Source organism: Astatotilapia calliptera, chromosome 4 (assembly GCF_900246225.1).
Source record: "Astatotilapia calliptera chromosome 4, fAstCal1.2, whole genome shotgun sequence".
In the NCBI taxonomy this organism is placed as follows: Eukaryota; Metazoa; Chordata; class Actinopteri; order Cichliformes; family Cichlidae; genus Astatotilapia; species Astatotilapia calliptera.
In genome coordinates, this window is record NC_039305.1 from 4,004,213 (window position 1) to 4,021,735 (window position 17,523).

Genomic DNA, 17,523 nt, shown 5'->3' on the forward strand with positions numbered 1-17,523 from the left:
TAAGTGCAAACATAACTTTGCAGCCCAATGAGGAAGAAAAGCCCCATTTTTAAAAAAATAATCAAAAAGAATAAAAGTAATGAAACTGACCAGGAGCAAAATAAAAAAATGTCTCTGATTTTAAGAGAAATCGGAAGACTTAAAAAGCAAATTATTGCATTTTGAATTTTAGGAAAACAATTAATCAACTGTATGTTATAAGGTACTAATATTTAAAGTAGTATTAATATAACAGTATTTGTAAAACAGTAAATTTGAAAAATCATAGATAACAACAATTATGTTTTAGCATTAAAGACATCATATTGAAAGCTTATGCGTACTGGTGTATTAACCATTAAAGAAACCATTAAGAAACAATACAATAACAATCAGTTTGTGATGTCAAACAATTTGACAAATAAAGACAGTTTCGGTCTCCTTCCAGACATTGGCACACACATTGAATAATTTGTACTTCAATACTGTTATCTGGTAATTTTCAAATCTACAGAGACCTTCCAACTTGTGTATATCGCCATGTTTCCTTCTTAGATCCCTGAGTTTCCCATTGTCCTCAGCACTGGTCAATCCAATTGAGGGTTTTATCAAGATTAAAGACATTCTTAAACCTTCAGTACCACTTATTAAAAGATTCAAGTGGGTCTATGTATATACTTGATCCTGAACATATACTTTTTAATCTGTGTGGATTCGAGAAAATCAAAAATAAATGAAAACTGGTGTATCCGATTCATGTTTTTTAAAAGTGATTAAACATTTATGTTGTACGATGATTACACCCTGAAAAAGAACAATTCAAAGAAATCATTAAAAGCCCAAAATGACAACATTCATGCCCACGATGAGTGTATGTAAACTTCTAACCACAACTGAGTATTTGTGCTATACTGTGATCAGCATCAGAATTAATCTACAATAATCTTTCGGCAGCTCTCACGCGTCAGGGACCAAGAGGTCACTGCTGACACACATAACAGCTGATTATAATCCTGTTTCATCCTGTGCAAGGTGTACCAGCTTTGGTGAATGAAGTGAAAGCCAGTGCACATTTATTTGGATTTTTCTGCATTTTAAATGAAGTTAAAGTTGGACAAAGCAATCCTAAATTTTCCTTTATGCATAAACATAATCCGGGAGAGTCTCTGTGTAAATCTGCATCTACCTTTGCAAAATCAGATTAGGTAAAGTCCAGGTCATTCATTTCACATTTAAAATACCATCACATACTTTTACATAATCGTTTAGGTTTAGTTCACAATTGCACAAAATGTTGAGCATCTGTACGTCAGGGGAAAAGGCATTCGCTCAAACCTCACATCTGTCATTCGCAAACTGGCAGGTATTATTATGTAAAAAGCAATGAGCCTGGGAACTGTTCATTGTACCAACCGGCTTACCACTTCATCAAGTGTAACGCTGGACTTAAGTATCCTGTGGTTGTAATTTATTACATGGAAGCTAATGTTCAGTATAATCTATGTGCATTCAGAGGAATCACTAAAAGTCTATGCCTACTTACCATATAAATGCCAGCAATGAGGCAAACATACAGACGGTCAAAAATCCCCCTTATATTATTTGTTATTGTTTATTTTCTATCAGTGTCTACTCCAGATGAAACCCATTTTAATATGGCCTTGTCTTTTAAATCTTATGACTGTAGTGGACATTGTGTAACACGGTTAAGTCAAATTGTCCCTACATGAGTTTATCGTGGTCATTACTGTGGATTTTCATCACACTAATCCCGGAGTACAGTTTCTTTTTAAGCTTTTGTGTTTTAGTTTATATGAATCGTTTGAGTGTGTTCTGGATTTGACTCGATTTGACTCCAAAAACATGATGAGGATGATGAGAGGGAAAATTCGACATCTCGGATACTTTAAAGGAGTTTACAAATCCAGGGCAGTTAAATGATCTGCACAGCTGCCAGTGCTCACACTACTGTACACAGGGCAGTGTAAACAAAAACTGAGAGACCAGTGCATATACTGTACACCTGAGTTTCAGTACTTATAACAACTTGGGCAAAATGTCAAATACATGCTGCACAGTTAGGTTACAGCTAACTGGCTAACTGCCCCACGCTGTTAGTTATTTATGTCAGCAGTTATGAATTATATTGTTATATGTATAGGTGATACTGTGCTGCTGTTCTGTGTCCACATTTCTGTATAGGCAGGTGTGGGTGTGTGTATATATGTGTTTGGCTGTAGGATGGATGTCAAGCACCTGCAGGCCTGGTGGGTGTGGCCCTGCTAGGGGACTGGCCACACCCGAAGCTCCTGCCACACACCTGCTGCTGATCAGGGCTCGTCGGGGGAGCTACTTAGGAGAGTCTTGGTCGCTCCCATTGGTGTGGGATCATTGTGTGAGACTCCACGTTAGTCATCCAGTTGAGCTTAGTTAATGTGTGTGTCCCCACGGTTGTATGTGTCCTGACGGCTGCTTTTATTGTGTCCCCAGGAGAAGTGTGGAGCGCCAGACAGCAGCCAGCACGAGGAGTGCTGAGACACGGGAGCGGAGAGCACTAAGACACGGACTTTTCACGGAGAGACACGACACGGGAGTCAGGGGAGAGCACGGGGATTTATTGTTGTTTTTTCACTGTAAATAAACGCACTGTTTACACACAGAGCTCCGCGCCTGGGTCCTCCTTCCCTACATCCCCACGGTTTGCCCTGCCAAACCGTGACAATATATGTTTGTTTCATGCCATTACATGATTTGTTGATGGCTAAATCAGTTAAGTAAGTTGGAATTACTTTAGTTATCAAAGTAATCTACAGTAATCTAGCAAACTTGCAAGGATAATGTTAGCAACTAAGATACAGGTAACCTGGAGATAATTAATTGGCAAACAAAGTTACCAAATCAGCCTTAAGATTTAGAAACAATTACACAGTCTCATCTACTTCATACAGTATTTTAGTTTAATTTGCAATAACTTGCAGTTTGACTGTGTGAGCAGCGACATCAGTGTTTGCTAGCATTATTTATTGGACACAACAGCTCAGAGACACCTTTGAAAACAATAAAGTTGAGTGCTCTTTTGGCAGCTTTCCACTTTTGCCCAGATGGGCATCATTACATAAAACTAGCTTTCTTCTAATGTTAGCTAACAATAGTTTTCCTATATGTACATAACTGAAGTTATCGGCTGAGCTAGCAAGCTTGGTTGTAGGTGAACTGTGGGCTGCCCTTTTGGACCCCTATGTGGGGATTCTGGGGGCCGCCCCATTGAGCTAGCCGCTGCATTAGTTTTGCCTCTTGTGGGCACCAAGAGATGATTTTCTAGAACCCTCTCTGGTCCACTTGTGATTTGTCCTAATGCAGGGACCACCAAGGTTATTACAGTTAATTTCATCGAGGCTAACAGCTAAAACTACCAAAACAATAAAGAAACAGGTCTTCTAAAATGGCATCTTTTTGTTGTTGTTGTTGTTTTGGTAGTTTTACTTGAAATAGACATTGCTACTGTCTCAGAGTACTCTGAAGTCATAACTAGAAAAATTATGTAATCTCAAATCCCTAAATTAAAACAAAATATTTCTGCCAAAATGCTTACAAAGTTAGACACTGATTTCTTCCAGAATAAGTGTTATGGTGGATTGGCTTTGCAGTATCCAATCACTCAGCATTATGAAGCAGTTCAACTTCTACAATTGCTACAAAGAGAGAAACTGTCCATAGAAGCTGCTACGTGGTTTATTGTACGACACAGTTAGCATACTAATTATCATGCTTAAGTGCCATTTTCGTATTTTAAAATCAGCCTGAAGTGGCAAATACAGGAAGCATAATTTTTGTAGTTTGTACTTATTATTTGTACCCTTAAACAATAATTTTGATGGTAGCAAAACAATAGACAACATCAGTGTTTTTGTTAGAGTTTGTGATGGTAATCACGTTGGAGTTCACCACCTGTGAATGCCAGCTTCACAATCTGTAAAACACCATTAACAGCTGGGAATCAGCTAAGTTTGGAGAGCTTCACAGGGCCAAGTGTCTGTTTTTCATGCACTGCCTACTTGCTGTTTGAGGCAAAAGTCTTTGTTTACATCAAAATCTGTTGGGACATTGAAAATGAAAAGACTGTGATGGATGATAAATGTTTCCAAAGGCACGTTTAAATTATAGACAAAAGCATCAGAGTAAAGGCAGCAGATGTTTCCTCCAACCATCTGTCTCCTTCAGATACTGTACTTCTAAGTAGTTTGTCTTCATTTGTGTGCTACATCAGCAGGCTATTAGAAGAGATTTGCCCTGCTTGCACACACACGCAGTGAATGGATTTTCATATGAGACTGTCCACATTATGTCACAGGTCACCAACTGTAAAAAGGGACTTGATCTTATGCCTGCGGCTGCAATTACTTTGCAAATGCAGGAAACTCAGGGAAGAGCCTGCTTCTGGATTACAATCTAAGCTTGTTGTAATCTTTGCTTTTTGCTAATATGTTCAAAGGAAGTCTGGACTATAATTTGCCATTTGTAATGGATAATGTTGCAGGCAGAGCTTTGTAGAAGGGGAGGAGCGATGAGTTTGGAGTGGCAGCACAGAGGGGACAGTTTACGAGTTCAAATGAAGGAAAACCAATAGTGCCATGGGTTTCTATTGTCTCTGTGGGAGTGCAGAGGATGCACCCTTTCATCAAGGTGGCAGCACATCAGAAGAGCCGGCAGAGGGATGTACACACTTCTCACCCAAGGAGCCCCAAATGCAACAAGATTATGAAGATTTGATATATCCGCTGGGAGGCGAAACACGGTGGCTACATATCAAAAGCCAGGATTAGTTGCCTTTTCATTTCATCTCCTCTGGCCTTGCCTCGACCATGAGGCTAGAGCGCGGGCGGCGGGCTTCTCTGGCGCTCACCCTCAACTTTGTGGCGTTTGCTTTTGCCTTATCCGCGGTGACCACCAGCTACTGGTGCGAGGGGACCAGGAAGGTGGCCAAACCCTTCTGCACAGGCCCACCGGTGAACAAGAAGGAGTGGTACTGCATCCGCTTCAACAGCACCAACCTCAACGACAGCCGCCTAGTGCAGTACATCTTTGAGACGGGGGAGGAGAAGTTTCTGATGAGGAAGTTCCACACGGGGATATTCTTCTCCTGCGAGGAGGCGGCCGACATGAACGGTAAGATGACCCTAAGCTCTTCAGCCCTTTAGCTTTGGGGCTGCAGACGTTCAAAAACAGGAAGAGCTAATGGAGGAAGCAGCTCCTGTAAACGCACAAGACAGTCTCTCAAGTTAATCTACAGCTTATAAATGTCAACCCAGTTACTGGAATCGCACCATCTGGACGCAATCTCTTGAGTCATTTAAGGTCATTTATGTATAATGCACAGATAAGGTGAGATAAACAGCTGCGAGTGTGCTTTGGCACTCGAGTAAGCTGGGTTAAATTCTCTTTGGGTCTAAATTCAGCACATTTTAGCTAGATTTCCTATTGTTTTATGCCTGTGTATAGGAAAATAGCATTTCAAACAGTGCAATATTGTTCTTAAGTAATATTTTGGGTCATTATGACCAATAATAACGAATGAAAAAGCTACACCTGTGGAGGGGGTAAGGTAGTGCACGAGGAAAATGAAAAAGACAAAGTACAGATTAGGATTAAAGCTGTGACATGCTGCATGCAGGTACTGCAAAAAGGTCCTTCATGTTGCATCATAACTACAGCTTTCTACTTGAGGTCAAAGCTAAATCTCATCAAGCGAAACATAAAACCTAATTACAAACGTGTACATGCTTTCCACAGGAATCATACTGACAGATAAGCAGCAATCTGCCTGGTATGGAGGAAGAAAAATACAAATGTTTTCAAAGAGAAATAAATTTCACTATAAAAATTTCACGTTACAGGACATATGTAGGGTGTATGAAAGTGTCATTGTTACAGAGCAAAATAATCAAACAGTAAAGCTTCCAGATTACAGCCATTGCTGTTGCATCCAAGCCGCCCCAGTTGGTTTCATAAGCTCTGGTAATAAATCTCAGAAAAATACATTTTTATAAGGATTTGCATGCAACTAAGAGCCAAATTGTCTACTGATTTTCACCAATATGATCAGAGCACAAGAGTCAGTTCCTTGGGAGCTCCAACACCAAGGTGCCGTATCACTAGAGCTGGGCGATAGAACGATAACGATATGTATCGCGATATAACTTTTACTCGATAGAGAAATTAAGCTATCGCGATAGACCTCGCCGCTCTTGTCCTCTTAAAATAAAAAAATTAAAAAAATTTTTTTAAAAAAGGTCAGCCAATCCAAACTAAGTAGCGCAGAGCCGAACCAATCACAGCCGCAGCGTCACGTCGCGTGACTTGTTACGTACAGCACAAGTGCCAAGCCGCACGTGTTTGTTTGGGAAGCAGCCAGCGGGTAATGGAGCCAGCGCGTAATGGAGGAAATGAGTGTGCCGACTAGAAAAATCAACCGAGCGTGACCGAAGAGAAAACAGATGATGGTTCCAATGCCGGAGAGATTGTCGAACGGAAGAGCCATAGAAGTTCCGTAGTGTGAAGGTATTTCGGCTATTTCAAGTCTGACAAAAAACAGAGCAGCGTGCACTGTAAATTGTGCCGAAAGCAAGTCTGGAAATACAATAAACTGGTGCATGCGTCACACTGTGCGTCACGTTATTGTTTCGGTGAAATGAATTTCTACAATACTGTTACTGTTAATTCTACTCTCTGCAGTGTTTAAATGCTTACATGTACACACAGTTACTGTCTGTCCACACATACGACTCGGTTCTGCTTCTATGCCCCAGCTTTGTTTACTTTTTCCCACCGAGGCTTCTAGACTTCTGATTGGCCAACATTTCTGCACGGTTAGGAATCTAGCGCCACCTGCTGCTTTGGCATGTTCATAGCAGCGTTTTTCTTCATTTCTGCCTTTATGTGTGGACGGGATTATTTTTTAAAACGAAAACGGAAAATCTCCGTTTTCAAAAATACCCATGTACGTGTGGACGTAGCCTCAGTCTCTGACTGGAAGCGCTAATTCGTCATTCGGCTTTTGTCAGACTAAAGTAACTGTTAAAACTGTTTGAAAAGCTAAGCTATACAACAAGGAGAGATTGAGAATTTCCTTTTAGTTCTCAGTTTATTTGATATTGACAAAAGTTAGTCAGTTTTGTCTGTTATTCTGTAAAACAAACTAAGATTTATTTTTAGAATTAATATTTTGTTTCTAAGTGGAATTGACAATTTAGTCTGTTTCATTTGTTCTATTTTGAAACTTAAACGCTTTAGCGGCTGCCTTTTGTGTAGTTTGCAATATTTGCCTTTATTTATCTGAAAAAGTCTCATGTTCCTTAAGTACATCTACCCTGTTGAACTTATTATGGGAAATAAATATTTAAATAAAAACAAGCTGCTGATTATTTCACATTTTACTTGTGAGCAACGGCACATTTAAATCTTACAAATATAGTTATTTGGCTTATATCGTGATAGATATCGTTATCGCCTGAAATGAAAAAAACATATCGTGATATGAAAAAATCTCATATCGCCCAGCTCTATGTATCACAAAACAATATCATCAGATGCTACAATCAGTTTTATATATGTGGCTGCGGTGCAAAGATGTCAGTGTTTGTGGACTCACATTATATCAAAATATACTTTTAAAAATATATAATATTCAAAAGTCATGACTTCATGTAAAAAAAATACTTGTAAGTATTTTTGATACTACTGAGTGCACTTAATTCATTTTATTGACAATCACAAGAATTGCATAGCTGATTGAACAAATAACCATGAATGTGAGATTTTCTTACAGATACACATTTAAAAAAGAATTCCATATTAAATCAGCAAAGTTTGTAGAACATTTTCTGCTCAATTTGCATAAAAAGTTTATGGTCCAAAGTTTGGGCATATAAAATGACTGCTATGAAATTTTAAATCCATCTATACAGAACTTTTTTCTTGTATTTGTCCAAACTGTGCATAATGAAATTTACAGCAAACGGGAGATGGTCGAGCAGAATGGCCACGTTGATTTGAGCTGGAATGACCCAGCGAATAATTTCGGCGTACAACTGATGCTGGGGATTGCAGCTTTTAAGGGTGTTTTCGTGATTAGTGTCAAAGTGGATTCTTCTACATAAGAAAACTTACTTTTTCCCCTTTTTTTTCAGGGTTTGAATGTCGAGAATTCTCAGATATTGCACCTGAAAATGAAAGAGGTTGGTGAGATTTTTATATTTTTAACTGTCTTTTGATTTCTTAGAGTTTTCTGTTACCTTATGGGTACTTTGACCTCAAGAGGATAACATAGATTGTATATAAAAGATGGACATAGTTCCCACGATGTCAACCATTAGTTCATAAAGGCCCGCTCGAGAATCTCCAATTTTGCCATTTTGGGGCTTCAAAACATCTGAATATAAGTCAAGGATGCTGCATGGTCTTAGGTATCTATGCCCGTCTTTAGTTTCTATTTGATGCTTAACGGGACGATAATTTACAAAAGCAACATGACTTTGTATTAAAGAAGATTTTAAACTAAAAACATTGCCATAAACTAATATGAATTAAATCAATGTAAATTACATGGACTTGTTGTTGACCTGTTGTTATTCCAGTTTTAACTGGGTTAATTTAATGCAGCTCAGGAGTCCAGGGTGGATGTGGGGCATATAAAACACTCGAGTCTCACAACGACAAACATTATGTCTCTGTCTCTAAACCAAGACACAGTCTTACACTTACATGTACCGTGAATGCCTCAAGATGATTTACAGTATTTTACATGCTTGATATCTAAGTATCAGTGACTTTCTAAATATGTTATCCAACATTATTTCTAATAATGCTATAAAACTTAATGCAGTTTCAGTACAATGGTTGGGAAAGGGCCTTCGACTACACTCATACTGAGAAATCTTACCTTTGCAAGTCTTGCTTGTAAGGAATCTAGAATTAGCAGCTGCTGTCCTGATTTTATAAATCCATGCAGTCTAGACAGACTCATTCAAATCTCCAGACATAAAATGAGCAGACCTGTTGTACATGCATGCTTGTCTGCCTTTAGACATGCAGGATTATGCTTCCTCCCTGTTTTTGTTTGTTTTTTGTATTCACAGGAGTGCTGTGGTTGTGTATCGTGGCGGAGACCCTGTACCTCACCCTGCTCTTCGCGGGCGGGGCTCTGATGACTCTGGAGCAGTGCCCCTGCTTCAGTGTCATGAACAAACTGAAGCTCAGTGCCTTTGCTGCCATGTGCACTGCCCTGTCAGGTAACACTGCATAATGAGCTCCAGTGCAGGTTATAAAAACATTCATGTTCACAACTTAAATTCCCCTTAAGCATTTATGCCTCTTTACTTTTAATTAAACCTTTAAACAATTTTTTGTTTTTTGCTGATAAATGTTCTGTAAATGGATGTTGGTGGGACATGTTTATTAAAGCCAACAGTTGCTCATAAGAGGAGTTATAGCTGCTGACTGCTTAAATCAACTTTATCCTAAACCCGTGATTAAATCTTTAAATACTAAATAAGGAGAGACTTAAAGTATAGAGCCTTTAACATCGACAAGAAACATGGAGATAAATTATAGGTGAAGCTCGTGTGGCGGTAAATAAAAGCAGCAGGGCAGCAGGTCATGGTGGCTGGATGAGATGAGGCTGACAGTGAGCGAGCGCTCGCAGCAGCTAACTGCTCTGCGTCCACTCGCTGCCTTGGAGGATTTGCTGGTTTCTGGACTAATCCGATTGAAGCCGGGGCTGCGGTTTTGGACTGCGCCAAGACCTGCCCAGAGGAGCATCCTCCCGCCCCCTCAACTCCCCCCATCCCCCGACTCCCATCCCCCCTGTTGTTATTAGTTAATCCCAAGAAAAGCAGCTGTGAAGGGGCAGGCTGCTGATTGAGGGAGAGCCTGGATCAGGCAGGCCAGTCCACCTCACCCAGAGTCAGTCAGAAAATCACGTATGCGTTGTACAGGGATGTTTCAGGCTTCAACCGTCACTACAGTCATTTCATGTACTCTTTTAATGTTTTACAAATGTGGATCATCCACACTTGGAGTTTATGTCTTTTACTGCATGTGATCATTTTTCACAAATCATAAATACAATGCATTGCCAAAAGTATTCTCTCATCTGCCTTCACACGCATATGAGTTTCAGTGACATCCCATTAATCCATTAGCTTTATGATGTTAGCCCACACTTTGCAGCCATAACGGCTTCAACTCTTCTGGTAGGCTTTCCACAAGGTTTAGGAGTGACTTAATGGGAATTTTGACCATTCTTCCAGAAGCACATTTGTGCAGTCAGACACTGATGCTGGATGAGAAGGCCTGCCTCACAGTCTCCACTCTAATTCATCCCAAAGGTGTTCTATGAATTAGGTCAGGACTCTGTGCACACCAAACTCACTCACCCATGTCTTTATGGAGCTTAGAGGATAGAATAGAATTGAATGCCTTTATTGTCACTATACAGATGTACAATGAGATGCACAGTTTCTGCAGCATTATATACATATGAACAGTATTTAGAGAAAAAATATATATAAAATGTACAAATATACAATCCAGTAAAAAAAGGAAATAAATATGTAAATAAATAGTGTTATGTATATATAGTTTGAGTTATTGCACGTAGAATTAAATATTGCACGGTGGTGGTTTATAGAAGGAAGTCCTTGGAATGGGGGGTGGAACTGTGTTTATGGTTATGGCTTTTGGGAGGAAACTGTTCTTGAGCTTGCTTTGTGCACTGCTGTGCAGTCATGCTGGAGCAGGAAGGGGCCATTCCCAAACTGTTCCCACAAAGTTGGGACCATGAAATTTTCTTGATATGTTGAATCAATAAGAGTTTCATTAACTGGAACTAAGGGGCCGTGCAGTTCATATTCAACTAAATTCTATTTTCTTACCCCTCCTAATTCATAAAAATTATTTTTAGAAAACCAATGTATTTCTATTAAAAACAGAAATACATTATATCAGTATTAAAACACTTAATTTGTTATGCTAACACTACATTAGCATAACAAGATTAACATTAGGATAAAAAAAACATTGAAAAGACAAAAGGCATAGAAAACAAATAACACAAAAACATATTAGCAGGAAAAACATAAAAATCCAGCATAAAAACTGGAAAGATTGGAATCTTAAAGAAGTAGGGATCTGTCTACTCCCATGTTAAAACAGGTGATCTTTTACTCATACTTTAGCACTACGAGCCTCTAAAAGAACCAAATATTAATCTTATACACAAATAAATTGCTTCATATAACTTTTACGATAAAGAGCCATCAGTATGGTCCTCTCTCGGTTGTCACAGATTCACAAACCCAACTCTATTAAATTTAGTTTTGGTCTTTTTTTGCGGTTTGAATGAGCAGTCACTTGTTGACTTGGTGTCTTTTTATCTTTTTTTGTTCTCAGGCCTTTGTGGGATGGTGGCCCACATGATGTTTACTACCATATTCCAGCTGGCTGTTGCCACCGGGCCAGAAGATTGGAGACCCAAAACATGGGACTACAGCTGGTCTTATTTGTAAGCAACTTTAACCTTCATCTCTGGCTGTTTTGACATTTTTACTCACTAGATCAAATAATCACGGCCCAAATTAAGGCTCACTACCTTCCATTTTCTAAACAATCTTTTGCGCCTCTGGCTTGAGACTCATCCACAGCCACCGTATTGTATGCAGGCGCTCGATCAGTCAGCTAGGCAGCAGTATTGTGGGTTTAACTGAGTTCAAAAATTCCATGATGAACCGGACATTGGTAGACAGTGGTTCTACTGTCCACAGCCAAACTCTAGCAGACTCTTTCTGAGGTTGTAACAGTAGTTTATGTTTCCAGGAGTCACACTTCTGAGGTGAGGCATGCTTTCCCATTCACATTTCTGCACAGGTACAGCACCTCGATTCTTCTTTTTATAGCCATTCTATTGTAGTTTTGCTCCTGTGTTTGAAATAATAAACTGTTGTATGGTGCAGCTTGGGCCAAGATTTTTACCTGTCAAAACAAGCTTAAATCATAACCCCTGCACCACTGTGCTTACAGTTGGTATGGAGTGTTTGTGTTGATATGCAGTGTTTGTTTTTCTCTAAATGTGGCGCTGTGCATTATGGTCAACTACAGGACATTGTTCCAGAAGTCTTGTGGTTGGTTCAGATTAACCTCTGCAATCCTAAGCCATGCTGCCATGTTCTTTTTAGAGAGAACATGCTTTGTGCTGGCAACCTTTGCACACAATAGTCGTTCAGAATGTTTTTAATTTTGCTGTCATGAACTTTAAGTGAGTTTTAGCTCTGTGGATTTTTGCACTTTTCTGAGCATTGCACGGTCTGACCATGGGATGAATTTGCTGGGATGCCCATACCTGGTTGTGGCATTACTTACGTATTTCACATGAATGAAAAACTTCCAAAACGTCAGCTTTTACAAAAATTCTCACACTTTTTGATCATTTTAATTGGTACATTTGATTAGGAGCACCTGGAACAGTCAGATTGTTCAACTGGCTTTCACTAACTGCACCAAAACTACGCGATTATGTGCAGAAGAGATGGTACTCACTGAACAATGAAGATGAAGGGTACCGGGCACATTTAAAGAGAAGGATTTGGCATGTCTGTTGCTACACTGTGCAGTGTTGCATACCTGCCCAAAAATCTGGGAGTTTTAGTTTTGCCATTTGTGTTTTTATTTTTGTTGACAGATGGGTTGATATTATGACTGCAGTGTATGGATGCATGCATTCCAGTTATTCACAATAAAGACTCAGTAAATGCTTTGCTGGTGAGTTCATGGGCCCAATCGCTAATTTTGGGTCATACTAAAAACAGCTGAAGATTATAATCAGTGTTAGAGTCAGAAGAAGAGGAGTATCAAGAGCATGTTTATTAGCTGAGGACTTGTTACTGAAAAGTCGTCAATGCAAAGGTCTGTCTCTCGGCTGTCAAGGTAGCTGACACGATTGGTTATATCCGTAGGACTGGATACAGTTACAACTACTGAGTTGGAAGGCGACAGAAGCCCTGGGAATGGGATTACATTTTACCAGTTCTTGATTGTAAACTAAAATAGCACACAGCACAAACAACACTGCTGGTACGTCTGTGTAGAGCCGTGTTTATTGTTGGGGTTCTTACAGCTGCAGCTCAGCAGTAGGCTAACCCTCTTTTTAACCCTCTCCACAGATTAGCATGGGGCTCTTTCGGCACCTGCATGGGGTCTGCAGTGACGGCACTGAACCGCTACACAAAGACAATCATCGAGTTTAAATACAAACGGCGGAACATCGAGAAGAGCCTGATGATAAAGCAGAACATGATGGAGATGAACGTCCCCGAGCAGATGTGGGACATGTACCTGACTACTGTGCCGGTTGATGCCGAGGCACCTCTAGAACTGCCGGTCAATGGCCACAAGCCGTCCACAGGAACAGCGTACGAGGTCGAAATGGGCAATGTACCAGAACCACAAGGAGAGGCGTACTGTTAAAGATGGAAACGTTTCTGGGGTTGATTTCCTGGACCTACACTGACTCTTGTTCTTGGATTTAAATATTTACTTCAGGACTTTTTTTGTATATTTTGTTCCTCTCCACACACCAGATGTGTCTGGTTCTTAAAAAAAGATAATGTGAGAAGTGGGGAAGGGAAACGGGCTACATTTCCCACTAAACTGGATGTAAATGCTCCTGATGAAAGACTGATCCTTCATTTCTGCTTTAGCTTCTGCTGAGCCAGCCTGTTTCATTTATGTTTGATCAAACTGTCCTCTGAAGAACGAGGCTCAATGATCTGCTCAGCAAGAGGAAGAGAAAATTACCTCATTCTGTACCATCAGGGACGTATCGCCGAATCACCGCAGGTCTACCTGCACAGACTAGACTCTGTTTGAAGTGTCCAGTAACATCTGATGTTGGACAGTCGGTCAGCTATAAAAGATTTTAAAAAGATGACAAATTAATGTCAAATAGCAAACTGGGACACAAATGTCTGTCAAGACATACAAAACAACCACTGAACCTGTGAAACAACCACAAAACAGCCACTCCAACAATGAAAAAACCCAAGACAGCTGCAAAGTTTGTAGATATTCTCCACGACTGACTGTTCAGGATTTGTTTTTTTTAAAGAACATCTCTTGATAAGATGTTACATCAGGAATTTGCCTTTTCTGTCAACTCCCCTGAAACAGCTGCTGTCTTTATACTCTGGTACTTTTGATGTGAGACATGCTGTAACTCAAACGCTGACAGCATCAGGCCGACACAGAAGTGCAGGAAAACATGTTTACAGGAGTAAGATTGACATCTGTTGGAACAAAAGCAGACAATAAAAAAAGCACAATATCTCTCGAGCTCACAGTTTGTGTCACTGAGGATGTAATGAAGATGAAATTAAATACAGCTGTGCTTTTCACTGACTTTGTTGCTCTTCTAAAAACTAGCAAGCAAACCCAATTAAACGCTCGATTGTGGCCAATCTCTTGTCATGCTGCTGCTGCTGTTGCTGTGGGGGAATTAATCTCATCAGCTGGCGAGAATCCAGCTGTGCTCGCCAAACACGCTGATTTCATCTGTGATTCGAGGCTCGTGGTAACACCGGAGCCCATTTTCCCCACAATCTTTCTTTTTGTGATTAATTCTGCTGCATTTATTAACGTAGGCTCACTATAACAGAGTTATATTACTAATAACATTGATACCTAAACAAGCTTCTACATTACACTGCGTCTTAGTTCCATATGGTTTGTATTACACATGGCCAAAGTTTCAACCAAAGAGGTCAAAGTATGTACAAGTAATACATGTGAGATAGGATACTTTAAACACTAAGGTTTACAAAGTCTTTTCTACTTTTGCCTCTGCATGATTCTGTGATTAGTTACTATTTATGCTAATTGCAAGCAATCTCTCAGTCTAAAGCTGGATTGATCAGCCAGGAAAAATTAAATCAACTGCACTAATTAGCTTTAGTCCACTTCTGTTAACTGCAGATTAGGACCTACACTGCCTTCTTAATATACAGACAGAAATACATAAAGTCTCTGGCCACAGTGTCAAATTATGAGGTCAGTGTATATAAAAGTAATTCCTGTAAATTAAAATCTCAGACTCTACTAGTTTGTTTTGGTTTTTTCCCCACGCTTGCCTCTGTATGATCTCATACAGTGGGGATATCCACTTTATGGTCAATCAACCCTGAAGTCCCACTCATCTGCTGTTTATGTGGGGCAGCCAATCATCAGAAAGCTGCTTTCAAACAGAGCATGAAGTCAGGGGTCACACCAAAGCCTAGTATGAGATAAATAAAACTTATTTTGAACTGTGACTCATGCAAAGCTACTCTAGTGGGGTCCAGGAATAAATATACATGTGGAAATGAGCAGATGTCCCTTTATGTAAACTTTTTAATATAAAAATTGTATTATTTACTCTACATATCAACTACATAATTCTGCATGTATAATATAATAATACGCTTGTATAGTATAACAAAGGTTTTTAATTACATTTTAATGAATTTTATTGGTAGAAAATTCAGTCATGCATGCACACAGTCTGATATTTTTAAAAGAATCACAGTTTATCTGTTAAACTGTTCTTATTATAATACAAATATCACCTTCAACCCATTGGTTTAATTATATTTTTGGTTATTTTATCCAAATATAGTCCACATTACATTTAAAATTGTTTAAATGTACATTGAATGATGTGAGATTTCTCACTTGTACATTGCACACTGTGCGAGTGTAGTTAATTAGAGGTAGAATTACAGTATGTAGTCTAAGGAGCTTGGAAAGAAAAGCGTCTGGACTCCTTAAACTATGAAGACCTGGATGACTGAGAACCTTCACAGACATACAGCATGTAGGTGCCATAGAAGCTGCAGTCAAGTGATGACAAACTCTTTATATCTCTGCTCTGGTTGTTCTTCAACGTACTTCTTTATGTACAAGCAGGAGACATGAGCCTTTAAGTTCTCTTCAACCACAAAGTCCAGCGCAGCCTGTTAAGAAACAAAACAAACATTAAAACTACTCAGAAAAAAATCACGTATGACCTGAAACGAGTTGACTGACACCTGGAGTTTTACCCTCGACAGCAGAGCTGCAACACCATGGCCCCTGTATGTCTCGGGTACGAAGGTCGACATCAGGTCCACCTCCTTCTCCCCAGTGAATCTGTATTTCAGCACCCCACATTCATGGTCCGCTAGAAAGAGGACAGTAATGGCTCCTTATTACAATAATATTAAGCAGATGCTTATAGGAAGAAAAAAAAAATTAAAAATCACCACATGATTTTTGTATTTCCTAGATTAAATTATCTCATGCTATTTCATAGAAAGTAATACAGCTCATTTTCTTTCAAATGGGGAACTTGTGAAACTTTCAGCAAAATTAAATCAGTTGGAACAGAAAATACCAAATTCCCATCAAAAACACCTTAATTTAAACCCCAACTTCTCCCCTGCAACTTGTTGTGCTAGGTCTTGACTTAGCAAAGATTTCACCAAAATACATTAGTACAGATCACAATAAGTATGCCGATCTCTTAGCTAAGTGGCACTGAACCCTTTAAAATATATGACATTGGTATGGGTTAAAAAGAAGCTGACTTTAACCAAAGAAACCATTAAAACACACATTTTTAAATGGAATTTCGCTGAGCGCTCTGATTGCTACACACAATTTATGTGTGAGAGGGATTTATGTGTGAGAGGGATCCAAATAAACAACTGAAAGAGAAACACATCACACAACACAATATTGAATTTAAAATAATTAATCATCTCAAATGTCCTCCATCAGGCCGCGACGACACCTCGGGCTCTCTTAGAGGCTCTACGCGGGAAGGGGAGCTGCAACTCGGGCTGTGTGCTTACCAGTACTGCTGCCTGCGGTGACCGTGAAGCGCTGGTTACGTCGGTCATGTTCAACCTTTAAACTGCCGGCGGAGCTTAACGTACTGAAGGCGGTCTGAGAGGATTTCAGTCCGTGACTCAGTGTACAGACTCTGGAAAGTATTCTAAAAGCCATTTATTTTAAAAATTAAATTAAATAAACAGCTAAAACACGACAGCGCGTCGACGATCAGGTCTTCTCTGACTTGTCCGCCAGAGTGCGCCATGAGGCAGGAGTTAATCATTAAATTCCTTTGACCTTCAAAACAAAATAATGGGATTCATAGGATATTCATTTCACTGAAAACTGTCATATCAGAACAGTAATCCTAGTATTTTTTATAATTATTGGTTCCATTTCTGTAACTCTCTACTGAGAGACATTATAAGAGAGAAATTTGGCACTGAAAGAACCACAAGTTGACATCTGTGGTTGGGAACAGAGTTTATAAAATGATTTTTAAGAATAATTGTTCCATGCATGAAGTTTTTATGTCCCACAATTGAAATTCAAGTTAAAATTAATTTCGATTTTTCTTCAAAATAACTGTTCAATTAAGAGCCCAGAGGTGTTTCAAGATGATTGATTTATTTAACCCAGTGATTTTAT

At 39.4% G+C, this 17,523-nt stretch overlaps 2 protein-coding genes across 3 annotated transcripts; one reads left to right on the forward strand and one right to left on the reverse strand.

Annotated features, from left to right (window-relative positions):
* Positions 1-4,352: 4,352 nt before the first annotated feature.
* Positions 4,353-15,123, forward strand: LOC113020248 (germ cell-specific gene 1-like protein). Of its 2 annotated transcripts, XM_026164041.1 has the most exons (6): positions 4,353-5,145; positions 8,166-8,213; positions 9,114-9,266; positions 11,428-11,539; positions 11,851-11,901; positions 13,194-15,123. In XM_026164041.1, the coding sequence occupies exons 1-6, from the start codon at positions 4,842-4,844 to the stop codon at positions 13,495-13,497; spliced, it is 972 nt and encodes a 323-aa protein (XP_026019826.1). In that variant the 5' UTR covers positions 4,353-4,841; the 3' UTR covers positions 13,498-15,123. The 2 variants fall into 2 exon arrangements, with proteins under 2 accessions (XP_026019826.1, XP_026019827.1); XM_026164042.1 differs by lacking the exon at positions 11,851-11,901 and having other exon boundaries at positions 4,356-5,145.
* Positions 15,124-15,514: 391 nt separating this feature from the next.
* Positions 15,515-17,142, reverse strand: LOC113020249 (protein NATD1-like). The gene is made up of 3 exons (XM_026164043.1): positions 16,896-17,142; positions 16,104-16,222; positions 15,515-16,016 (listed from the first exon to the last, which is right to left on the reverse strand). Exons 1-3 carry the CDS (start codon positions 17,047-17,049, stop codon positions 15,900-15,902), a joined length of 390 nt encoding a protein of 129 aa, XP_026019828.1. The 5' UTR covers positions 17,050-17,142; the 3' UTR covers positions 15,515-15,899.
* Between the last annotated feature and the right edge of the window lie 381 nt (positions 17,143-17,523).